The sequence below is a fragment of the Sciurus vulgaris genome (genome assembly GCF_902686455.1).
Source record: "Sciurus vulgaris genome assembly, chromosome: 1".
Taxonomy (NCBI): domain Eukaryota; kingdom Metazoa; phylum Chordata; class Mammalia; order Rodentia; family Sciuridae; genus Sciurus; species Sciurus vulgaris.
Window position 1 is genome coordinate 182,565,759 of NC_136461.1, and position 26,389 is coordinate 182,592,147.

The 26,389-nt window shown below is 34.9% G+C and overlaps 2 protein-coding genes across 3 annotated transcripts in view; both read left to right on the plus strand.

The window, feature by feature from the left end:
• The first annotated feature begins 139 nt into the window (after positions 1-139).
• ENY2 (ENY2 transcription and export complex 2 subunit) lies at positions 140-9,249 on the plus strand. Of its 2 annotated transcripts, none has more exons than XM_079131009.1 (5): positions 140-297; positions 1,713-1,789; positions 5,080-5,150; positions 6,546-6,620; positions 8,982-9,249. In XM_079131009.1, the coding sequence occupies exons 1-5, from the start codon at positions 292-294 to the stop codon at positions 9,056-9,058; spliced, it is 306 nt and encodes a 101-aa protein (XP_078987135.1). In that variant the 5' UTR covers positions 140-291; the 3' UTR covers positions 9,059-9,249. The 2 variants fall into 2 exon arrangements, with proteins under 2 accessions (XP_078987135.1, XP_078987136.1); XM_079131010.1 differs by having other exon boundaries at positions 143-225.
• Positions 9,250-26,062: 16,813 nt separating this feature from the next.
• The window catches only part of PKHD1L1 (PKHD1 like 1), a 144,597-nt gene continuing 144,270 nt past the window's right edge, over positions 26,063-26,389 (plus strand). The window contains exon 1 of the mRNA XM_079130920.1: positions 26,063-26,186. Coding sequence (XP_078987046.1) covers positions 26,114-26,186 — 73 coding nt within the window. The 5' untranslated portion in view covers positions 26,063-26,113. The remainder of the gene's footprint in view (positions 26,187-26,389) is intronic.

The window sequence follows — 26,389 nt, forward strand, 5'->3', positions numbered from 1 at the left end:
CATGCTGGGTTCTGTAGTTTCCCGGGGATTTAAGGCCCTCTCAACGGCAGGACCTGGACTCTGTTACCCAGCGGGCTGAGCGACCAGGAGGCGGCCCGCGCTAGTTAAATTCTTACTTTATAGGCAGGGTGGAGAGACCCCGCCCCGGAAATGCGTGTTCTAGCTTTCTGTATGCTTAGGTGCCCGAGCTACTGAGGGTCTAAGTCCGGGCAGCTGAAGAGTGTGGTAGGTAACGGTCGTCAGCGCAAGGGTCATTTCGTCGCTGGGAAGGGACGGCCCTCGCCCGCGGTGATGGTGGTGAGCTATGCCCGTGGTCCTCAGGGCCGGGACCCGGGCCCAGCCCAGGCTCCTTTCGATGTGCTGTCTTTCGTTAGCTTCCCCGACCCGCGCTCGCGGGCCTGTAGGGCTCTCCGACAGGGCGTGCTACTGGAGTTGGCCTGAAGCCAGTCCTCGCTTTGTTTTCTGGCTCCTCCCCTCCCGCCTCTCCAGCTGTCTCCGCCCTGTTCTATTTTCCCCAAGAATGTCTGAACTCGGAGGTATCCCCTAGTGCCCTTGTTTTACCAGTGAGAAAACTGAGGCCTTTAGGAATTTAGTGACTTGTCCAAGGTCACTATCCGTATTTCAGGGGCCACGGCGAGATCAAGTTCTGTATGCCTGGTATGGTACTGGTTAGACCTTGTAGTTATTTTGGAAACGTTAGCTTCCCACTAAAAAAGCAAACGTTTCTTAGTTCTTTCTCAAGTCTTTCTTTTTCCTTGTTCCTTAAAAAAAAAAACAAAAAACAAAAACCTGAAAACTCATTTCCAGTGTGAGTTTTCATATAGAAGAAATGGGAGACTTGAAAAGTGACAAGTTAGTGACAGATTCTGTGGGAAAGCTTAAGCTTATTCCAAGTTTGATTGAAACTTTTGAATGCCCCCAAAACCTAACCACACTCTCCTTTCTGCTCCATTTTGATTTTGTTTGTCTGCTTTTGCTGAAAATTGAGAATTTTCTAAGTTAAAGAGTTAGTTTGCAATTTGTTTTCCACTTAACCCACCGAGAATACTGAATTTGATAATACACGAAACGCTTATAGACTTACAGCTAGTGTAGCAGTTGTAATTCCGAATCCTAGTGCAGAGTAAAGTAAAGCACTTAGAGTCTTATCTCATGGTTTTGTTTTTCAGTAATACTTTTTTTTTTTTTTTATCTTGTACCGATATTTAGGTTATGGCTTTCCCAAATTTTGAATGCAGTTAAGGTGCAGAAATGATCCGCAGTCATTTATGATGTGCAGTTAAAGTGTTTGGGGGCTTCTAGAAACAAAGTACCTGAGTTGAAATTTTGCTTTCACTATTTTCTATTTCTGTGCCTCAGTTTCCTCATCTGTAAAATAAAAAAAAGTAAATTTGTAATAAGTTAGGGGAATTAATGTGATTTTTAAAAAATCCAGAGTACTAGGTACTTAAGTGTTTAATAAATGTTACAATAATAATAGTTATCTTTAGATTCATTAATAAGGACATATGGGGGAAGAAAATTGTTTAGTGAGTACATCAATATTATTTGGAATATAGTAAATTATATTGAGAATGATGATACAAGTAATACTTTGAAATTTATCTTCCCTCAAGTTGATAGAATATTAAATGTTAGGATAATTGCCCAGAGAATTTAGAAGAAAATGCTTTATAAATGTTCTATGTCTGAACATGTATGTTGATGTCCAGGTTAGCAAGATGAACAAAGATGCGCAGATGAGAGCAGCAATTAACCAAAAGTTAATAGAAACTGGAGAAAGAGAGCGGTAAGTAATAGATTGTGTTATTAAATTGCATTTTACTATCTTTAATAGTTATGTTATAAGATTCTAAATATCAAGAAACAAACAAAACTTCTCAGTGAAAAGAAATACAGAAAGTTGAGATTATCAAAATTTCTGTTCCTAACAGCTATTAGAAATTATTTAGGTACAACATTGCATTGTAAGATTTGGAGAGACACAGGCAATGTATAAAGACAAGGCAGAAATGACTCTCAAAGAATGTATAATATAATGGAGAAGAAAAATGTACTCGGATAGCTACAGTTGAAGACATAATGTTACCCGGGTTTTCACAAAGAGACAACATGATAAAACAACCTTGGAGCAGTATGTGCCATTCCTTTTCTCTGAACTATTTCTCCTCCTTCTGTTCATTTTTAGTAAATTCTAGTTCATCTCTCAGGTCTTACTTTAAATATTGCTTTTTTCAAGGAATCTAATTATGGAATCCCAAAATACTTTGTTCTGTCATACCATTTAATCACGTATTCTAGTTACCTGCTTTACTTGTGCATAGCTGTCATTATAATCCAAATGCTATGATAACGAAAACACCTTTCTATCCCCAGAGTCTAATGCTATACCTGACACCTAATTGGTCAAGTAAATATTTAAAGAAGGAACAAGTTTAGAAATGTAGAGAAGGGGATGAGGAATCAGTAAGACTCCTAGAAGCAAGGTCATAAAGTTTGAAAGAGAAATATATATGTGTAGAACAGGAGGAATCTTTTCAATTTTACCTGGGGATTAAGGGAATGGATAAGATCTCACAAAATAATAAAAAATGTTTCTGCTGGGTTAGAAGGATTAGCAGCAGTTCTCTAAGTCAGTAAAGGAGAGGGTGTTCTACATGGATGGAATGGCATGTGCAAAGTCACAGAGCTTGGTACAACACGATTAATTCTTTGGGTACTACAAAATTCTAGGTGAAAACTAGAGGTAAAGTGTACAAGCATATGGCTGGAAGAGTGGACAGAAGAAGTATGGATTTTGTATGAGTTAGAATTCTTTCAACTTAAAATAACAGAAACTAAATGCAGAATCTGGCTTAACTACTGGAAACATGTAAGCTCATCTAATTAAAATATGTAAGGTTCAGAGTTACTTTATATATCATTGAATCCAGGCATGCAAAAATTATTGCCAAGAATATATCTTTTCTTCTCTTGTCTTTCTTTCCTCTGTTGTTGACTTCATTTTCAAAGAGGTGGCAGAGATTAGCAGTTCAAACTTATATTTCACTGCCCAGACTCCCTTGTTGAACAAAGGACCTAGTTTGATTACCATCTTACTTAGGTAATAGGCAAGTTATGATCAGCCTTGACTAGGTCATATTCCATCATCAGATCCTTACCCAGATTTATATACTGAGAGTGACAGTGTTTTGTTTTTAATCAAAGAAAGGTCAGGAAATGGATGCTCTGGTTTGCAAAAACATTCATTGCTAACTTTATCCTTGGATGATGGGAATTATTGAAAGATTATAAGAAAGGGATCATATTTATACTTTACAAATTGCATTCTGACTGTGTGGAGATAGACTTGAAGGGTCAAGATAGAAGGCAGATAAATGACTTAGAAGATTATATTGGGGTTGAAAAGAAAAACAGCAAAAATGGAAAGGAGAACATAAAAGTTTTTTAAAAATTGGATATGAGGAAGAAGGCATCAAGAATAATGCCTTGGGAAACTTGAGAAAATAGTACAGCTAAGTAGTAAGTAGAGGGAATTATATGTTGTTCTTGTTTGTTTGTTTTTTATTTGTGCAGCTTAGTTTCCAAGTTTCTATCACATGACTTACCCTATGAAGTGCTGGAGACATAGTCAACAAAAGAAAGTCTGTTCTTTTGTAGAACTCACGCTCTAATGGGAGGAGACAGACAATACATGTGTAATATGTCAGATGACGATGAGTGCTATGGAAATAGTAAAGCAGAGAATAAGTGTGGGGAGGTGATATTATGGGGGGAGAAAGTTTCACTGCCAACAAATCAGAAAGATTTGAGGAAGTGGGGGAGTTCCAAGAGCCAAGGTCCTGAGATGAGCTAGCCTGCCATTTTTGAGAAATACATGGAAGCTAAAGAGACTGCATGAGTTGAGTAAGGAGAAAGGAGATAAGTCAGGAACACAGCTGGGGAGAAAGCAGATCATGCAGGATCATTTAGGCTGTAGTAAAGTCTTGGAATTTTATTCTGGATAAATTGTGAAAGCACTGGAGGATTTTGAGCAGTGGAGGATAGTGAAATGCACAACGGAAGAAGAAGGGAGACAACTTAGGAAGTTGGGTTAACAGTCCAGAAAAGAAAAGATGGTGATTTAAACTAGGATATTGATGAAGATGGTGACAAACATTTGAATACTAGGTATATATTTTAAAACTGAAACCTATAAGATATCCTCATGAATTAGATATGAAGAGTTAACAAGGGAACTGAGTGAAAGGTGCTGCCAAAGTTTCCAGCCCAAAGAACCAAAAGAATGGAGTTATTTTGAGAAGGAAAAAAGATGGAGTAGGAGAAATCAAAATGAAAATGTCACTTAGTGGATCTCTAGGAATATGCACAGAGAAGCAATTTGCAGGAAAAGAGAATCTGGTTTGTTATGTGACATGTATAAACTGAGAAATTAAATGATTTAGAGTGAGGATTTCTAACAGTGTTATGTGGCAAAAAATAATGAAATATTTTATAGCATTCATGATGCCATTAGTTGCAATATATACCGTTTTCTGCCATTAAAAAAAAAGAAACTACTATTAATTATGGTATGCATGTGAGCTACTGAATTATTAAAATGTATGTAGGGGGTGCAGTCTGTAAGGTTAGAGGGAGATATAGCAGGGAAATAAGAGAGCTAAAGAATAAGAATTTGTAGTCAAAGAGTGGGTTTTGGAACTTGAAGTTTTCAGAGGTGCCATCTGGTCCAAGCTTAATACTGTGTAGAAGTTGTACAAGACCCACAGTATTCCTGGTGGTGAAAAGATGAGAAATGTAAGAAGACCAAAGAGCAGAACTTCTTGAGAACTGTTGTAACCCCTCCTTTGCATTTAGTTTTACTTTTAAATGAGGCCCAAATGAAATTCAGGGCCCAGAATTTGAATGATTTGTATAAGTCCAAAGAACCATTCAGTGATAGAAAGAAGTTTGGCCACTACATTTTGGGACCAGCTGAAAAGCAGGGAATTTTAAGTTGAGTGGTTGAACCTTTGTTTCAGATTTTCTTATCTAAGATGTACATTGCTCTTTACTTTGAAAACACTTCTTTTTCAACAGCCTCAAAGAGTTGCTGAGAGCTAAATTAATTGAATGTGGCTGGAAGGATCAGTTGAAGGCACACTGTAAAGGTAATCAGTTTAACTTAAAAAATAAACTAATTCCACTGGTTTGAAATGGGTTAGTCTGGGTTTCACTATGAAAAAGGTATATTCAGTATTTTAAAGTCCAAATACTCCAAAATAATTGTAAACAATAGGAGATTGAATCTTGCAGCAGTGATTTCCTCCTTTTAAAAGTATGTGTAGACCTGATTCCTAAATGTTCAGGAATTTTTTTTGTGTGTCTCTTCAAACAAGTGAGGCATGAGTACTCAAGGTTTCCTCTGCCATCAAAATGGATTCCTGGACTGGGGATGTACCTCAGTGGTCAAGTACTTGCCTAGCGAGTATGAGACCCTGGATTCAGTCCCCAGAACTGAAAGGGGGGGGGGGGGACCTGTTTTTCAAGAACGGTATTCCTAATATGTTTTCACTTCATAACAAATTGAGCTTTTGAGAGTTAGACTTATAGGAATTATACCTCTTGTCTTTAACAGGGTTCTTTTATAAAATTCACCCATAAAAGTTCTTGAAGAATTACACTTTAAAAAATAAATAGAATAGAAGCTTGTTAAATTGCTGGCTATTGTTGATGATACCACTAGATAGATTACATGTCACTAAGATGAACCTCCTTTCTGGCTCAGCTTTTGGTATAATGGATTTCTGGATATTTTTAATGAATCTCCATTGTATCATAATGTTTTCTGCAATTAAAAATAATAAATTGTTTACACATTTAACTGTAAGAAGGCAGTGTGGCAAATTAATCAAAGCACTGACTTTTGAAACCTTATAGACTTTTATGGCTAAAAGGTGGAGCTGAATTTCAACTAGGTGGACTGAGTTCCTTGATCTTTAAGCCTTAGTTGCCTCATGTCTGAAGTGGGAAAAATGCTGTCCACTATACAACTGAGTATTAAATGATGTAAAGCACCTACTGGGGATCCAGTAGATGTTAATCATATCCCCTCTTATATTTCTTTTGGCCCAGCCTAGAGAAGACAAAAGAACTAAATAGCTCTACATTTTAACTTTTTGCTATGAAATTACAAGTTAGACTCACATAATAAGTTTTATTTCCTCTGTTATATTTAGGTAAGAGCTGGTATGATTATAGTAAAATAAGACCTGTTATAAGTTCCATCTTTTTATAAATATTAGAGTTCAAATTTATCCTAATTATTAGTTATTTGTTAAGTTACAGGTTATTTAGCTGAAAGATGAATAGACTTGTCTTCTTAATCAGAATACCTAATGTGTTTATAATGTTATAAATTTTTTTAGAAAAGAAAAAAGAAGTATCCTCTTTTTTTTTAAGACCAATATATACTCTAAAAACATGATTTTAACCCTTCCTTATGAAAATCTTTCTTACAGATAATGATTTTAAATGATATGATTTGTTTTTTGCTTTTGCATAAGAGGTAATTAAAGAAAAAGGACTAGAACACGTTACTGTTGATGACTTGGTGGCTGAAATCACTCCAAAAGGCAGAGGTAAGGAGTGTAGTCTATGTCAAAGGAAATGTACTGCAGACATTTTTTTCTTCGCTAATTCAGATGTTGTTTCTTTTTATAAGGAAAAGTACCCTTTCCAAAATCATGTGGGTATTTTCATTGCCTCATGTGGGAAGAGTTAAAATTGCCTACCTGTCTCTCTGGCAATCTCATATGACAAATAAGATAGTAAGTGTAAAATGTTTTGGTGTTCTTAAACAGTATACCAACATAAGTGATAGAATTGTTAAGACAGATCTGGGATTTTACAGAGGCAAATACCACCTGAAGCTAGGATTTACAATCTTATATCAGATATAGCTTGTCTCCACTTAAATATTTAATAATTCAGAGTTTTACTCCAGCCTCTGAGTCATTGTTCTGCTCTCTCTTTCCTTATTAAAAATAAATAAAGGTCTGTCTTCTTGAATTCTAATTAAGAATTTGGAAGTCCACAACTTCATGTTCAAGGTGATCCATATTTAAGACTCAGAGCAACCTCTTTCTTAATTTCTCCCTTAAGTACCTTGCTTACAGAAGGGAAAAGTAGGAAACATATTAATGCTGATGATATGTTACCTCAGATGTTAACCATATTATTTTCAAAAAATTGGTCGCATTTTCTATTTATAAATGGAAACAGGTAAATTAGATGACCTGTAAGATGTTTTTCTCACACAGAAATAGTAACAATAATTTCAGTGTCAAAAGCAAATAAGTTTAACATTACCATAGAATACTAATTCCCTCCTGGGAAGGAACTACAGAATCCCATGATCCTTTTCAATCATTTCTTAAAGCTGATTTGCAGCTAGAAAACATGGTTTATTTCTTCTAGTATGTCTCAGGGAAACTAAAAAAAAGAAAAAAGAAAAAATTGTTCCTCTTGTGAATTTATGTTTTTGTGTAATTTTCTCAAATTTCTTTTTCTGTTTTCTTCTATAATTTATACTTAATATGTTAACATTGTTTTAGGAATTGATTATACAAGTTAGAGATTATCTCTTGCTTCTCCTTCACCACTTGCATCTTGGATATTTCATTGTGTAGCAACTCCCCTGCTAAAGAATGAAAATTTCTTTTTTTAAAGAAAAGATGAGTAAAAATAAATTGTTTCTTTTCTGCTTTTAGTCTTCTTTAATTGTCAGGAGTAGAGTTTTGGTGGTTGTTTGGTTGGCTTTGTTTTTTTAGCATACACTAAAATTGGTCTTTTTTGGTTTGCAGACTTAATATACATGTATAGATACATGATGCATGTAACAACCACTACATTCAGGACACTACATTCATCCTAAAAAAAACTCATTCCAACTATATTATACTTTATCCCAAAGCAAATGATCAATTCTAATTTAAAATATTTTCATGTATGTATTGACTGCATTTCCAGTGGACTTTCAGTATGTAGTCTTCTTATGTAGACTTAAACAATTTATAAAAAGTATCTCCCTTATTTGACTTATGTACTTAGTTGTATAATTAAACGTAGAAATATTGAACTTTATCTGAAATTTTTTACTTCTATTGAACACAAGCAAATAGATGTTTTAGTTAATTGCCCCTTTTGCATTTTTTAATATTCTGAGAACAGTCATGGATCAATATTCATAAAGTTTAAAATGTAACATGTAACTATTGTAGTTTTTTGCATCTTTGCTGGGTGAAGAGAGTATGTGCATTCATTATTTCAATAAGACATTGCCAAATTACCTTCCAAAGCATGTGTCAGGTTATACTTCCTCCAGCTAATAAAAGAAATGTGTGCTTTCTCTTATTATTGACCATAGAGTTTTGGTCTATCTGATTGTTAAAACATGCTGAGTATGGTTTTAATTTTTATTTTTTGTCTTAAGTTTGAGCCCCTCTTACATAAGAATAGTGTCTTTCCTTTTCATCTCTGCTCATTTTTGTTAGTCATCTGGTCTTTTCCTTATCAGTTTAAAATAGCTATGCAGTAGAAAAATCTGTTTTGTTTTGTTTTTGTAGAAGAATGTTTTCCCATTATGTCTTTTGGCTTTGCTTGTGATAATTTTGACTAAGTATGAGATATTGTATCTAAGTCAAATTTATCATTGTATGATAACCTGTGTATTTTAAAATGGCCTCCTCCACTAGTTTAAATAATGTTCTCATATTTTCTTCATATCAGTGTGCAGTGTATTTAGATATTGAATAGTTCATTAAAATAATGAATTATAAATATTCACTTTGTTTTCAGTTATCTTTTCCTATTTTTTTAATTGAACCATGAGGGTTATGTATGAAATTCTTTTAGTGGGGATCTTGAATAAGATGTCACATCCCAAATTGACATGTTTCAACAAGAATCATCTTACTCTGATGTTTTTGTTTTTGTTTCAGCCCTGGTACCTGACAGTGTAAAGAAGGAGCTCCTACAAAGAATAAGAACATTCCTTGCTCAGCATGCCAGCCTTTAAGGTTGAATTAGATTGTGTTGTTCTGTGTTTTATTTCTGAAAGTAAAACTTGCCATAAATTAGAAAACAGTTTCCCAAAATAAAATCCTTTTTTGTATGATGGTATACAGTTTTCAGTAATGATGTATACATTGTATTGATTTTTTTCCCTAAATGTGTTATTTTAATAAATATCTCACGAATGAGTTTGAAGTTTGCTTGGAGTTTGGAATGAATGGGACTCTGTCTTTATTACTAATTCATTAAATTTGTTGAGAAAGTCAGGAATGAATACAGGTTTAAGTATTTACTTTGTGGAATTGTTTTTGCTAACAACTTAGAAGTAAGCAGCCTTTCCTGGTTGCATATGTATTCTTGTTTTGAATCTCCATACTGTTTTATAAATTGTAATGCTTCCTCTTGTATCATGGTTATTTATCTTTATTTCTTATTTGTTACGAATTCTGAGAGTTAGTATTGGGTCTTACTCATCTTTATGTGCCTTCCTTATGCTTCAAAGAATTTACCATCTAGTGGAAGAGAGAATATTTGCAAGCTGGCTCCACACCAAGCTCCTCCCACATACTCTACTCATCTGAACTTTGAAAGCAGACTCTAAATTGCATCCCCACATCCTAAGGTCAAGAAAGAACTTAATGGGTGAATAATCTTTACCCATTAGCATTACTCTGACATCAGGATTGCCAAATCCAATGGACTCTTGTCTATTCTTTTGTGACCTCTGCTGGAAAGTGAGAATGTTGACCATCCTGCCACTTGGAACCCTCGTCCCACTCCTCACATTGTTTCTTCCTACCACTGGAAATTCCTTCTGTTTCTTGTGGAGTACCTTTTGCTGATTGTGACTTTTAAGTAATGTTTCTTAGAGCTCTTTCCTGAGCCCTCTGCCTGACTAACTGGATATACTTTTCCTGAGCAAATCCCAGGAAACAAGTCAGACCATGACTTCAAATACCAACAGGTTGCATCTCCAAACCAGACTTATTTCTAGCCTTCAGACCCATAAATTTAACTGCTATGGATCATCTTCCTTGGATATTCCTCAAACACCTCAAAATCACCATTCCTAAAATAGCAATTTTATTTTCCCCCCACTAACTACCCTTGCTGTGTTCCCTATTTCTGAATGGTATCTCCCAGACATACAGATTACCTGAGGAGCTTGTTAAAATGCTGATTCTGAAGGTAAGAGATACAGTACAAGATTATTCTTTATTTCTAACAAGCTCTGAGTGGGGTTGCATGCTGCTAATTGAAGATCACTTTGAGTATAGTGAGGCTATAAATTATCTTCTGCCTTCTTTACAAACATAGATTATTGCAATAGACCCCTAATATTTCCTTGGTCTAGTTGTTCTATGCCTCTCCCAATCTCTTGTACACTGTTGGCTAAGTGGCCTTACTAAAATTTAAGTCTGATCATTTTATCCCTCTACTTGAAATGTCTCAGTGCGGGACAAAGTTTGAACTTCGCATAAAATTTAGGCCCTTTGAGATCTGACATCTACTTAAAGAGTTCCCAAAAGTTATCAAGTTCATCCCTAATACTTTTGCAAATTTATCTGCTCAGGAAGTCCTTCCCTCCTCCTCATCTCATTCCTACTTGCCCTTCAAAGTTCAATTTGAGTTGCAAAAATATCCTGACTCCTCTGATGTAGATTTCCCCACCACTGTTTTTCCATAAGAAGCAGCTGTGTGTTTCTCTTCAACACAGGGTTTCTTCAACTTTTGCATACATCCAGAGGAGAGAAAACTTGGTATCTGACTTTGTATGATGGTTATTTGTGAATGAATGGGTAAGGGGATGAATGAACAAATGAACCAGTGAATGAACATGGGAGCATGAAGAAAGGTAACAACAAATAGGGCGTAATTGATTAAAAGCTGCACATTAATCTTTTGTTCACTAAAATCAACTTTCTAATGAATTTGGTAGCCTTTGAACAATTGGGCTTGATTATGTAAAGTTTTAAGCCTGAGAGACAGGCTCAAAAAAGAGATTTTTATTTCTCTTGGTCTCTTACAAAACAAAGTTCTAAAGTGCTGATCAGGATGCTCATCATTTTGCTACTCATTTTTCAAAAAAGGCAATCTTAAATGGTACGTAGAAAATGATAGAAAAGTAGTTCTTATTTCATAGTACTGTTCATGGAAGCACACCAAAAATTGTTCATTTAGAAACTATTTTAGTAGTCTAAAAGAATATGAAAAAATGAAAACAATTTATGAAGATCAGTTTGAAATGGGACAGGAAATAGTTGAATTGAAAATACTTCATAGCCATTTTTAGTACTAAAAGAGTTTAGAGTTAAAGTGATAGTGCTAAAAACTTTCTCACCTCTACCCCTAAAAAAACGTGGTTTCTTTGGCATCACATAGATATCTTATTTGCATCTAGAACCATTAATATAAATAAACCAACTTTGTGAACATCTTGACTCAAATCATTGATTTATATAAACTAAGAATACATTCTTTAAAATCCCTGCATACTTTCACTCAATGTTGGAAATTTAATAGGATTTTTATTACATGACTGCATTGGGTAAGTATAATTAGGATTACTATAAGCTCCTCATATAGGATTAAAGAAGATCCAGCTAAATTATTTATGTAATCACTTAGCTTTGGCTTTACAAGTTATCATTTGATTGGGCAGTGCCAAGCCAGGGACTGGGTGACACTGGGGATTGGTTATTGGATATGGGACTTTTCATAACTTGATAAAAAGCTCTACTCAATACAAAAGAACTGTGACAGCTGCTCAGTAGCTGATGTTGGAAATGATCCAGAGAGAGTGTGAGTGTGTGTGTGTGTGTGTGTGTGTGTGTGTGTAACCCTTGTAAAAGACTATCTCGTGTTACTCAGTGACTTCATAAAACCCCTCATATTTACCATTAGAAACCACACAAAAGCCATTGGATGAAATCTACCAAGAAAACTAATGGTACAATCAGAACATTCAGGTTCTAATCTCGTCTATGATACTGAATTATCAGGTAAGACAATCTTCTTGAATTTCCATATCTGGATAATAGAACTGATAATATTGACCTGGCAGGAATTAAAATAATGGAAATCTTAATACTAATAATCAGGATAGACTCACGTTATCCTAGCAAGAACTCTAGAAATATTTAAATTATTTACTTGTGTTTTCTACTTTTATACACATGAATTACACTGTGGCAAATAGCTGCTTTTACTTTCTGGAGTTTCTAGCTAATATTAATTACCGTGAGAATATCTACAAAAATAAAGTTGTGTAACATAACTTGATCAAAATAGAGAAAATATCACTATAATAGCACTTAGGGAGGTTTGACCTTATCTGTAGTAATTTTTACCCTCGTTCTACTATGAATTCCTTTGTGCTTCAGGTTGTATCCTATTTGTCTTTGGGTCCTCATTAACTAATGAATTCACTCTTAATTTACTTTTAAATAAGCGACAATGGAGAAAAAAATTCGGCATGTACCTTTTTATACCAGACTTCAAATTATATTTGGTTATTGTGCTTACCAGCCAAAAGAGGGCACTGGAAGCTGTATTTTAGTTTGATGTGGCTGGTAAACCTGTGTATCATTTGAACAGGTCCAATCTAAGCCAGCCAGCATTTTCAAGATGAAAGTGTTACTGAAATCAATGTGAGGAACTCAGAATGTGTTTCTGGTGTAAAGTAAGATGAAGCTACATTGAAACATAGATGTTATTTGGCTGGGATTGTTTTCTGCAATCAATTCAGTAATTAAGACAGGAAACTGATTTATATAGCATATACCACTACTGAAATGGTTCTCTTTCACCTACTTTATTGAGGAGTCAAGGGCAGCAGAGAAGAGAAAATCCTTAACAAATGAAAGAAAAGTAATTTTCACTGTTTTAAAAGGAAACATCTTTCTTTTTCATCCTATGTCACTTTGTAGAAAGAAAAGGTATAAATGGAGCACTGTATAATAGTGCCCAAACCCTGTGGACATATAATGAATATTGGCATATGATGACAATAGTAAAAATCAAAGAACAGAGACGTAGAATTGACATTCATTGTATGATGCTACTCATCAGGCAGTTTTTGAGTACAGGAGGTATTGACCTTTGGACATCCACAAATGCTTCAGCTTTATGCCTAAAATCACCAGAATTAAGTGATTAAAAAATGGCTTTCAGTTGCCATATAACTTCGTCCCTAAAATTTTTGTTGAAGGTACACCCTTCAGAATTTATTCTTTTTCAACAGCTGCTTATATCAAATGTGGACTTTGACGGAGTAAGAGCCACAAAATAGAAAAATTGAAATAGAATTGTCTACTAAATCTTTGCCTATTGGATGTGCAGGTGATTCAGATAACAATATGCATTGTGTGGTTTGAGACAGTTTGGCTGATATACTGACAACATGGCAGTACCCTATTTCTTAGTTCTATCATCAATGCACTTAATAACCTAGTTAGGGCCGGTTATACTATAGCTCAGTTGGTGGAGTGCTTGCCTCACAAGCACAAGGCCCTGGGTTGGATCCCCAGCACCACAAAAAACAAAACAACAACAACAAAAAAAAAACCAATTAGTTACTTGAGTTTCCCACTATCTCTTATTTGCTAGGAACACTTAACAGAATAATAAAGTATAAAAATTGTGGGTGCTTCTCTTTGGAGTCATGACACAAAGTCAAAGAATTATGGTTAAGGACTTAGCAAATGTATACATATTTGCCATATTATTCCAGCATGTACTCTAAACAGTTTATGGAGGGTCTATCCTCCATAAACCCCAATACATAAAAACTGAGATTGTAGACAGATACATTTAGTGCAGAAGAACTCAACACATTCATTGTTGACTAGTTGTATTTCCTATGTTCTTGATTCAATTCTCTTACTCATCAGTGAAATAACTGCCCCATTTATCATTGTCATCACTGTTCTCATGTTATTTCCCACCCTACCACCTAAGATCTGATTGTCATTAGAACTCCCTTACAATTACCCTCAACTTCTCTCTCCTTTTTATCAATCTTATATAGTCCTGCTTAAATGTAACTACCGAGAAAAGCTTATTCTATATACAAAACTGAACTTGAAAAAAGTATCATGGTTCTGATAAGTATTATTTTTAAAATGACAACCAGAACATTCTGAAAAACTATTGGCATGATTTTTGGTGTCGCATTATCATGGCAATAATTGGCATTAACATCTGACCAAAAAAATGTCAATGTCTTGAGGAACAACCAGGAATAAAAGGAGAAAGTAACAGCAAGAAATGGTCTTTATTAAAAGGTAAGAGATATTAGTATGTAAAGCAGTGTGTCATCCCTGATAAAGTACAATCATCAAGGATATTCTTGGGATATCTGGAAAATTATAAACATGGGCTGTAGTTTCCATGTTTAATTTCTTTAGCATTACAAATGTGTTCTTAAAGAATGAGCATGTTTCATACTGAACTATGTAGGGATGAAGTGTCACATTATTACTAACTCCAAAATGAATTAACAACAAAAAATGTATACATACTAAATATGGAGTGAATTTTCAGTGAATAAAACACTAGATAAAATCAAAATATTTGGGTTTTGTATATTTAGTTTTATGAAACTATAAAATATGTAATATTATGTAAGTGTTCCTTTATATATGCATAAATGTTTTATATTTATATAATTCTATAATGTTTTTATTTTTTAGTTTTAAAAAGATTTTCATTGATGGTATGATTGATATATAAATTTCTATACTGACTGAATTTATACCATTCAGTGATTTGGGTGATAAGTGTGTAACCATGAAATAATCACCACTGTTAAGGCCATAAACACATATCACCACCCTAAGTTTTCCCCTGTTCCTTTACGATGATGATGATGTTAATGATGTTGATGTTGGGCATGCACATGTGTGTGTTAACATCTACCCTCTTAGAATTTAAGCATATGCACTATGCTGAAGAGTAGATTTCCAGAACTTGTTAACTAAAACTATATTTTTGATAATCACCCCCTTATTTTCCCCTTACCCCTGTTCCTGGCAGTCATCAATCTATTCTGCTTCTCCAGGCTTGACTATTTTACATTCCACATATAAAGGAGGTCATTCAGTATTTGGTTTTTGGTGGTTGCTTATTTATTTAGCATGATTTCCTCCCGGGTCTTATCACAGTGTTTCAAATGACAAGATGTACCTCCTTTTTTAAAGCTGAATGACATTCGTCCATCCAAATGCTATATAGACCAAGTGGCTTATAAACAAATTTATTTCACAGTTTTGGAGTCTTGGAAATACAAGATTAAGATTTGCTGGCAGACTTGGTGTTTAATTAGGGTCATCTTCTGGTTCATAAAAAGTGTCTTCTTGATGCATCATCATATGACAGACTGAATGATCTCCTTTGGGCCTATTTAATAAGGGTACTAATCTCATTTATGAAGGCTCTGTTATCATCCTGAACATTTGCTCAAAGATCCACCTCCTAATATCATCACCTTGGAAGTTAGGGTTTGAACATATGAATTTCAGGTGAACACAATCATTCCAACTATAGCATAAAATTAAAGTTTGCTTTTGTTTTGGTGGATTTTTTTGTTGTTTGGGTTTATGTGTGTGTGGCAGGGGATACTGGAGATTGAACCCAGGGTCATTCTACCACTGAACTACATCTCTAGTCCCTTTTAATTTTTGAGACAGAATCTTACTAAATTGCCCAGGTTGGCCTTAAATGTGACATTATTCTTCTTCAGCCTCCCAATTACAGGCATGTGCCACCAACCTTGATCAATTGGTTTTGGTTTTTTTTTTTTTTTTTTTTTTTGGTACTACGGTTTGAACCATGGGTGCTTTACTACTGTGTCACATCCCCAGCTCATTTTTAAATTTTTATGTTGAAACAGGGTCTCACTAGGTTGTTTAGGACCTTGCTAAATTGCTGAGGCCGGTCCCAAACATGTGATCCTCCTGTCTCAGCCTCCCAAGTCCCTGGGATTACTGGCATATGCCACTATGCCTGGCATCAATTGGTTTTTGACAAAGATGTTAAGAAGACATACTAGGAAAGGATATTCTCTTCAATAAATGTGCTGGGAAAAATGCTTATCCACACTCAGAATTAGTAAGAGCCTCTTCTCATACTATACACAAGATCCACTTAGAATAACGACAAACGTAAAACTTGAAACTGTAAAACTACGAGAAGATAATATAGGGGGAAAGATCCATGACATTAGCTTGGGAAATGAGTTTTTGGATATGATCCCAAGAGCACAGGAAACAAAAGCAAAAATAGGCAAATTGAATTGAATCAAAATAAAGTTTCTGTATAGACAAGGAAACAATGTGGTAGCAGTGAAGAGAGAGAAGAGAAAAAATGTTTGCAAGACAAACATCTGTTAAGGGATTAATATTCAAAACGTATAAAAGCAACATTAAAGCAAGAAACCAACTCAAATCAAAAAAAGAAAACAGGGCAAAGGATCTCAACAGACATTTCTCCAAAGAAGGCATACAGATGGCCAACAGGTATACAAAAAAAGGTTTAACATTTCTGATCACCAAAGAAATGCAAATTAAAACCACAATGCTAAATCACCTCATATTTATTAGAATGTCTGTTACCAAAAAGGCAATTACAAGAACTGGCAAAGATGTGGATAAAAGGAAATGGTAGCACACTGTTGGTATGAATGGAAATTGGTACAGACATTGTTTTAGTGAGCTTTGTCACCACTGTGACTAAAAGACCCAACCAGTACAATTGTAAAGGAGGAAAAATTTATTTGAGGGCTTACAATTTCAGAGGTCTCAATCCATAGACAACTAGCTTTATTCCTCAGGACTTCAGGTGTGGAAGAACAACATGGTGGAAGAGGGAAGTAACTCACATGTTCAGGAAGCAGAGACTTCACTTGCCAGTTAGAAAATATATACCTCAAAGCCACACTCAAGACCCACCTCCTCCCACACCCCACCTGCCTCCAGTTATCACACAGTTAATCCCGTCAGGGGATTAGTTCACTGATTGAGTTAAGGTTCTCACAACCCAATCATTTCCACTCTGAACTCTCTCACATTGTTTCCCATATGAGCTTTTGGGGGACACCTCACATCCAAAGTATAATAGACATTATGGAAAATGGTACAGGGGTTCCCCAAAAAAGTTAAAAATAGAGTTACCATATGATCCAGCAATCCTATTTTTGGATATATATATATATCCAAAGAAATTGAGATCAGGATCTCAAAGATATATCTTTACTTCCATGTTCTTTATAGCATTATTCACAGTAGTCAAGAGATGAAGTTAACATAAGTGTATATCAATGTATAAATGGAAAAGAAAATGTGGTCAATATACGTAATGGAAATCTTATATTTGCAACAATATAGATGAACCTGGACGACATTAGGTAAAATAAACAGACACAGAAAGACAAATACTACATGTCTCCCTCATAAATGGACTAATTCATGGAAACAGTATAGAATGGTGATTTTCAGAGGCTGGAGGATGGGGCATTGGGGAAATGTTAGCCAATAAAACATATTAGTTAGAAGGAATAAATTCAAGAGATCTATTATACATGGTGACTACAGTTAATAACAATATATTACATACTTAAAAATTGATAAAATGGTAGAGTTTAAGTATTCTCTTAAGTAAATTTTGTCTCCTTGAAAAACCAGTGAACTTCTACTTGGAAAAATGTACTTAATATTCTGATCCTATTTCTTGACTGCTTTTTAAATGTAATGATTCAGAGCTATTTTAGATAATACTGACGACTTTTATGGTTGTTGAAAAAGTTTTGTTCAGGATTGTAACAACAGTCTTAATTCTTAGTGCATGTCTATGCAAAAAACAAAAAGTGGTAACAGCATAAGTTCTTGCTTTACTGTGAAGGCAGCAAATGCCAAATTAGTGAGCATTGTTAGAACCTACTATGTAAAGAGTATAATGCTTGCCTTTTTCCAATTAAAGTTTTATTTGGCAAAATAATTTAAAAAAAAACAATAAAACAATAAAGCAACTTTTCAACATTTTCAAAATGTTAATAGCCTTAATAGTTTCCAAAAGACACTCACAAACTCCAAATTTTTCCAGTTATGTACTGAAGGGAAAAGGTAAAGCCATCAACCCCTCAATGTCTTGTTTCAGAGTGTTAAGATCTTTCAATAATTGCAAGTTGGACAAGAATACATCTTCTAAATGAAGGAACTTTGGACTGTATAGAGGGAAGTGGTTGGAGGGATAGGATGGGTAAGGATGGGAAGATGGTAGATTGAGACAGACATTATTACCCTATATACGTGTATGAAAAAAATATTTTTTTAAATATTTATCACTGTCAAAAAAAAGTTAGTGAAAAAAAAAATAAAAGTTAAAAAAAAAAAAAAGAAAAGAAAAGAAAGAATATGTCTTCTAGATTTCTCCTCTGTTCCGGTTCAAAAATCAGTTTGAACATTTCCCATGCACGTGGCTATTTCTTTATATTCACACACTAAGACCTCTACAATTTTACAGATTCTTAGAAGAGTTTTGTAAAGTTGAACCCAAGTTTGGAAGTTGTTGGCCTTTTATCTTGAGATTTTCTTGCATAAAAAATTATTTTCTCAAAATCTTTATAAATAACACTGTGGCCTTGCACTGTCATACTAATACAAGTGAACTATAGTCCACAGCCTTCACCATCATCCTGTTCTTCAACATTCCAGCTTAAATTGAATCTGTAAAAAGCATAAGACAAATAATGATAAAATAAAATGATTCAAGTGGCACTTTGAAACTCTATGGTAAAAGCCTTAAGTCTTTTAAACAATTTGATAAATCTTGTAGAAACAAGAAATTTGTCTGTCATTTAGGTAATTGGTAGATATCCAAGCAATTTGTAAAGCAAGAAAAATAGATTTTTAAAAATTCATCCACAACATTTACCCTTTTTATTGCTTTAATCCTCATATAGACAGTTTCCGTCAGAGCTCAGAAGACAAGCCCTTCTGTGAATGTGACTACTTTTGATTATAGAATTCTATGGCTTTCTGTGTCTATGCCTTACTACATAATGACTCTCCTTTCTGATATCATTTCACAATTCACTCAAAAGTCATATTTTAAACACACACGATTTTTTTTTCTTCTTCTTGCAGAGCTGGGGATTGAACCCAGGGCCTTGTGCTTGCCTTGCAGGCACTCTACCAACTGAACTATCTCCCCAGCCCTTGAATGCACATGATCTTAACAAAAGAATGATCACAAATAACCCCATTCACAGAAGTTACCAAACTCTGTAAGACCTTTATTACTCACAATTTGTTAGTAATAATGAATTACAAATGTTAGCACTCCTTTCCCCCTTTTAATTTTTATTTATTTGTTTTCTTAGTTATACACAACAATAGAATCCATTTTGACATGATTGTAAAATCATGGAATACATCTTGTTCTAATTAGTCCCAAGTACCACTTTCCCTTCCCTCCTTCCACCCTTGCTTCTTCCCTCTACTGATCTTTCTGCCATTTTTCCATAATAGTTTTTTTTTTTTTTTTTCCATTCCCTCCTCTCCCCTCACCTCCCCTTCCCTCCCTTCCTTTCCTTTCCTACTTTCCTAGGGATTGAACCCAAGGGCATTCTATCACTGAGCTAAGCTACATCCCCTGAGCGTTTTTATTTATTCTGAAACAGGTTCTTTCTGAATTTCTGAGGCTATCCTCCTGCCTCAGGCTCCTAGGTTGCTAGGATTCCAGGCATGGGCGACATACTTTGTTTTAAGAAGAAAAAAAAAAATCAAGCTTATGTCTTGTAAATCTGGAGAGAAACAACTTTGTACTCTCTATCCCCTAGGGCAAAGGGTCTGATGAAAATATATGGGAAAAAACTGAGGAAAAAAAACACTTCACCAAACAAATGAGAACTGTGTGGTGACATGTCACACATTTTTCACTCCATGGTGAAACCCTGTTTTTAAAAATGTCTTCTTATGAAAAAAATTAAACATAATGTAGGGAGGTAGAAAATAATATCAGTGAGCCCCCATGTACCTATCATCCAATTTTAATGATTCTCAGCTGCTGACCAATCTTATTTAATGTATGCTCACACCCACTTTCCCTACCAGTTATATTTTTTCTTTCTTTTTTTTTAATTCATTTTTATTGTAAACAAATGGGATACATCTTGTTTCTCTGTACATGAAGTAGAGGCATACCATTTGTGTAATCATACGTTTATCTAGGGTAATAGTTTTTGATTCATTCTATTATGGAACAAGGCAGGGATGCCCTCTTTCACCACTTCTATTCAACATTGTCCTCAAAACTCTAGCCAGAGCAATTAGACAGACCAAGGAAATTAAAGGGATACGAATAGGGAAAGAACTCAAACTATCCCTATTTGCTGATGATATGATTATATATTTAGAGGAACCGGAAATTCCACGAGAAAACTTTTAGAACTCATAAGTGAATTCAGTAAAGTAGCGGGATATAAGATGAATGCTCATAAATCCAATGCATTTTTATACATAAGTGATGAATCTTCAGAAAGAGAAGTTAGGAAAACTACCCCATTCACAATAGCATCAAAAAAAATAAAATACTTGGGAATCAATCTAAGAAAAGAGGTGAAAGACCTCTGCAATGAGAACTACAGAACACTAAAGAAAGAAATTAAAGAAAACCTTAGAAGATGGAAAGATCTCCCATGTTCTTGGATAGGCAGAATTAATATTGTCAAAACGGCCATACTACCAAAAGTGCTATACAGATTCAATGCAATTCCAATTAAAATCCCAATGATGTACCTTACAGAAATAGAGCAAGCAATCATGAAATTCATCTGGAAAAATAAGAAACCCAGAATAGCTAAAGCAATCCTTAGCAGGAAGAGCAAAGCAGGGGGTATCACAATACCAGAACTTCAACTATACTACAAAGCAATAGTAACAAAAACGGCATGGTATTGGCACCAAAATAGACAGGTGGATCAATGGTACAGAATAGAGGACATGGACACAAACCCAAGTAAATACAATTTTCTCATACTAGACAAAGGTGCCAAAAATATTCAATGGAGAAAAGATAGCCTCTTCAACAAATGGTGCTGGGAAAACTAGAAATCCATATGCAGCAGAATGAAACTAAACCCCTATCTCTCACCCTGCTCAAAAACCAACTCAAAACGGATCAAGGACCTTGAAATCAGACCAGAGACCCTGCATCTTATAGAAGAAAAAGTAGGTTCAAATCTTCAACATGTTGGCTTAGGATCAGACTTCCTTAACAGGACTCCCATAGCACAAGAAATAAAAGCAAGAATCAATAACTGGGATGGATTCAAACTAAATAGCTTTCTCTCAGCAAAGGAAACTATCAGCAATGCGAAGAAAGAGCCTACAGAGTGGGAGAAAATCTTTGCCAATCATACTTCAGATAGAGCACTAATATCCAGAATATATAAAGAACTCAAAAAACTCTACACCAAGAATACAAATAACCCAGTTAACAAATGGGCTAAGGAATTGAATAGACACTTCACAGAAGATCTACAAGCAATCAACAGATACACGAAAAAATGTTCAACATCTTTAGTAATAAGAGAAATGCAAATCAAAACTATTCTAAGATTCTATCTCACCCCAATTAGAATGGTGATTATCAAGAATACTAGCAACAAGAGGTGTTGGCGAGGATGTGGGGGAAAAGGTACACTCATACATTGCTGGTGGAGCTGCAAATTAGTGCAGCCACTCTGGAAAGCAGTGTGGAGATTCCTTAGAAAAGTTGGATTGGAACCACCATTTGACCTACTCCTTGGCCTATACCCAAAGGACTTAAAATCAGCATACTACAGAGATACGACCAAAGCAATGTTCATAGCTGCTCAATTCACAATAGCTAGATTGTGGAACCAAACGAGATGTCCTTCAATGGATGAATGGATAAAGAAACTGTGGTATATATATACAATGGAATATTACTCAGCCATAAAGAAGAATAAAATTATGGCATTTGCAGGCAAATGGATGAAATTAGAGAATATCATCTAAGTGAGATAAGCCAATCTCAAAAAACCAAAGGATGAATGATCTTGCCTGTAATAGTTTTTTAAAATTAATTTCTTGTGGATGTACATGATGGTGAGATTCACTGTGGTATATTCATACATGTACATAGGAAAGTTCTGTCATATTCATTCCACTGTCTTTACTTCTGCATTCCCCTCCCTTCCCTTCATTTCCCTGTGTCTACTCCACTGAACTTCTATTCCTTTTTTACATACCCCCCCACCCCCTTATTGAGGGTTAGCTTCCACATATCAGAGAAAACATTCAACTTTTGGTTTTGGGGATTGGCTTATTTCACTTAGCATGATAGTCTCCAGATCCATCCATTTACTGGCAAATGTCATAAAGTTTCAAAATCAGATCCCAGCACAGCTCATTCTCTAAGTTAAGTGAAAAACACACAATTGAATATCTGACTCCCTCTAGTGCTACAAGAATTCCTATGAAGCCACTACCTCTTTCAGAGATAAAGTTTAAAATCTGTGTATTTTCTTAAAATACAGGCGGGCATGCAGGCTACATAATTTGTGAGTCACCATGCAAAATGCAAATGAGAAGCCTCCTGTTCAAAATGTATTAAAAATTTCAAGGTGTTGACAGCACAATATTAAACCAAGCATGGGGTTCCAGGAGACAGCCCCTGTCAGATACCCACTATGCCAACCTTGTGAGACAGGGTTTTGTTAGAGTTAGATTTCTGAAATCGTAAAAAATAAATACAGGGCAAAGTGATCAGAATTCTCTTTTAAAGTTTTCTCATATTCATGTCCCCTGATGAGTCTGTATTGTAAAGATCTAAAGCGCCTAACACTGAAAAACAATTTAAATCCTAAATTACCTGAACTACATAACCACTTTTTCTGGTCCCAAGGTAACATTTTGGCTATAAGAATTTCCATCTGGCTATAATTATTTATTGTCACATTATCCCATCAAATTATTTTAATAATTCAAGATTTAAAATCTCACTGGTGTGATCTTTTTTTTAGGGCATTAATTTATCAAGTAAATAAGCACTTTTAAAAGACAGCAATTGCTTTTAAATGCTCATTCCTTCCACAAGAGTTTATTAAAAATTTATATATTGAGATTACGGTGCTTGCCTCTTTAAGAAATTTAAGCATTATAAGGTAAAAAAGGAGGCTAATTTGCTGGAATCAACTTACTGAGGCCAATTAACCAAATGATCAATTTGCTAAGTGTCCAATTTGCTAAACTTTGCAGAACTGAATGACTAATTTAATGGAAATATTTTTCATCTTTTAACAAGAGTTTTTATTTTGGTTACTGATTGTGAGATACACACACATATACATAGAAAATTATACATGCATGTATAATATTGAATATCACATGTACATATTAAATACGTATGTAACAACATGTACACATATATATACACACACTTATTTGTTAATATATTTAACTTGTTTTAAAAAGATTAAGAATAGAAGAAAGGCTATCTGGAGGGGACAACTATAATGGATCAGGTGATTACTCTTGATTAAATGGAAAAATGAAACAGGATGAAATAGGAGTAATCACTTATATATTTAATATTGTAAGTAACTTGTTGGTTGATATGCTCTGAAAATTGGTGAATCTTAAAAATGCTTAAAAGTTTGGAAAAAATCAACATAAATAAGTTCCTAATCACTTTATTGACATTTCCAAAACTTAGAACAGAGGAAAATCGTTATAAACTATATGGATTCTTTCTATAGGAAAATCTGCCTATGTCAATGGTTCCTCATCAGAAATCACAACTTCAGTATATAACATGGCATGAGTTTTTCAACTGCTTCTAGTTTATTTTACAATATTTTCAAATAATATTTTCAACTTTTTAAAAGCTAAAAACATTTTAATACCCATTTGGTATCTATTAGCCTATTTATCATCTCAATTTTAATTCATAAATTTAAAAGCATCTGAAAAAAATCAAAATTTTGGTTTAAATTGTATTTAAATTTAATTTTTGTGAAATCACCCAAAATTTAACTTAGGTTAACTTTAATTTGAAAGCATCAGGAAAAAAATCAAAATTAGCTAAAACAATTTCATATAAAAATATTCACACACTAAATTTTATTTTGGCTAGTGACAGTGAAAATAAACATTTGTGTTTCATAGATAATAGCCTAAATTGGATATTTTTATTGATGTTGATAAATCAATCTTAGTAAAGTTGCTAACAATTGCTGCTCAACAGTACAATCTAAGTTTAGCAAATATGGCAAAAAAGTCATTGGCAAATTGGTATTCAACCACCTGGTTTTCTGCTGATTGACCTATAAATACATATACATGTGTATATGTATATACATATATATATGGGAAAGGGTGAAGAGGACCTGAAGGTATACCAATTTTCAAGAAGAAAATGGAAGAGAAAATATGAAATAAAAGTTATTAGACAAGTAGGAAGAAGCCCAAAACTATTCAGAAGAATGGAATCTCAAGGAGATTAGCTATGTCACATGCTACAGAAAGTTCCAAGATAAGTAAGGCCAGTGGTACCTTTGTAGGCAAACTTTTCAGTAAGGTAGTGATTTGGGGAGTCAGTTTGTAAAAAGTTATGAAATTAATGTACCAAGATTATACAAAATTATTTTCTTAACCCGAACCAGATAGATATAAAGTCCTCAAGGGTAAGGGCTTAATTTTATTTATTTTACTAATTTTAGAATTCTATCTTTCTCTCTTCCAGCCAGAATATTCAGATTTAGTAAATAAAAATACAGAAAGCTAAGTTTGAATATTAGATAAAACTAACTGAATAATTTTTAGTATGTGTCCTAAATATTGTATAGGACATAGAGATTTGTTATTTATATTAAATTCAAATGTATTTATTTGGGGGGGACGCAAATTTAGCTGGATGGATTATTTTATCTGTCATCTCCCAGGAAAAGAGGGGATTAATTACAAGTAGGATAAGAGAAAATTTGAACAATAATTTGAGATGACAAGAGTTTTGAAAAAGAGCACAAGCAGGGGATTGACCATATCATGAAAGAAAATTCCTTATTCCTGAAAGAGAATAACATAAGAAAACTGAAAGGGTAAACAAAAGGAATTCAAATTTTCTATTTATGAGTATTATAAAAATACTGAAAGTGGAATATATCATAACTACACTTAAATTCTAAAATTATTTTAAAATTTCCAGGTTTTATTTCATCATTTTCCAGATTTTATCTCACATTTTCCTTAAGGTCAAACCACCTGAAGCAGATGTCAGTCTCTATGACACCCAAACCTAAGTAACTCAGCATGAAGTCCATAACCTATGAATATTTTCTTACTTAAGAGTAATGCCCTCATCCTATCTAGCAAAGTGAACAATTCCATAATATTCATTTCCTTAAATATCTTGTAAAAATACAAAACATTTTAAAATGGAAAATCTGAAAGCCGAAGAGGGTGGAGATACTCGCCTTTTAATGGAGTAAAATTACTGAGCATCACTCTGCCTCAGTCTACTGCTTGATTATTAAGGATAATAAAAATAACAGTCCTAACAAGATTGGGACGTGTTGAGATTATCAATTATTATGATTATCAATTGAAGGGGTAGCACGTCTTACAATTACTCCACCAGGGGAGGATTAATGACCAAGGCAGACAGGTAAATAGTATGTTGGCCTACAACTTAGAAGAAGGGGCGGGGGCGGTAAGCAGCAGAATTCACGGAGAACTTGACCATTGATCCCTTTTGCCAAAGAATGGGAGCCTACACCTACCGAGACGGCCATGGGATATCAGTACCAGAAGTCTGATAATTACAGACTGGCTCGGGACCTTCTTGGTTTTCCCTGTTGGGTTCTTGGTTCGGGAATGGAGGGTGCGCGCGCACGCGCACGCGCGCGCGCAAGTTCCAAAGGCGCAGCCCCAGAACCGGGGGCGGGGCGCCTGCGCTCCCAGAGCTAGTTCCAGAGCGTGAGTTATTGGCACCTTCTGCTAGCGGCGGGCGCAGACTCTGCAGCACTGGCTTTGCGATGGGACACCTGTGGCTCCTGAGAACCTGGGGATTTTGGGCGCTGCTCCTGCGTGCCGCGGATCCCCACACAGGTAACCCAGTCAGGGCGTTAGGGAGGCAAATAAGAAGAGGTCTGCGTAGATCCCTGCTCGCGAGGTCGCAGGAGAGGGACCACCTGGCACCTGCTCTGGATCCAAGTTGTGGGTGCGGAACCCAGGCAGTTTGGAGACCTGAGAACCAGGTCTGACAGAGAAAGTTACAGAAAGAGACAGAGCGACAGAGAAGGGACAGAGAA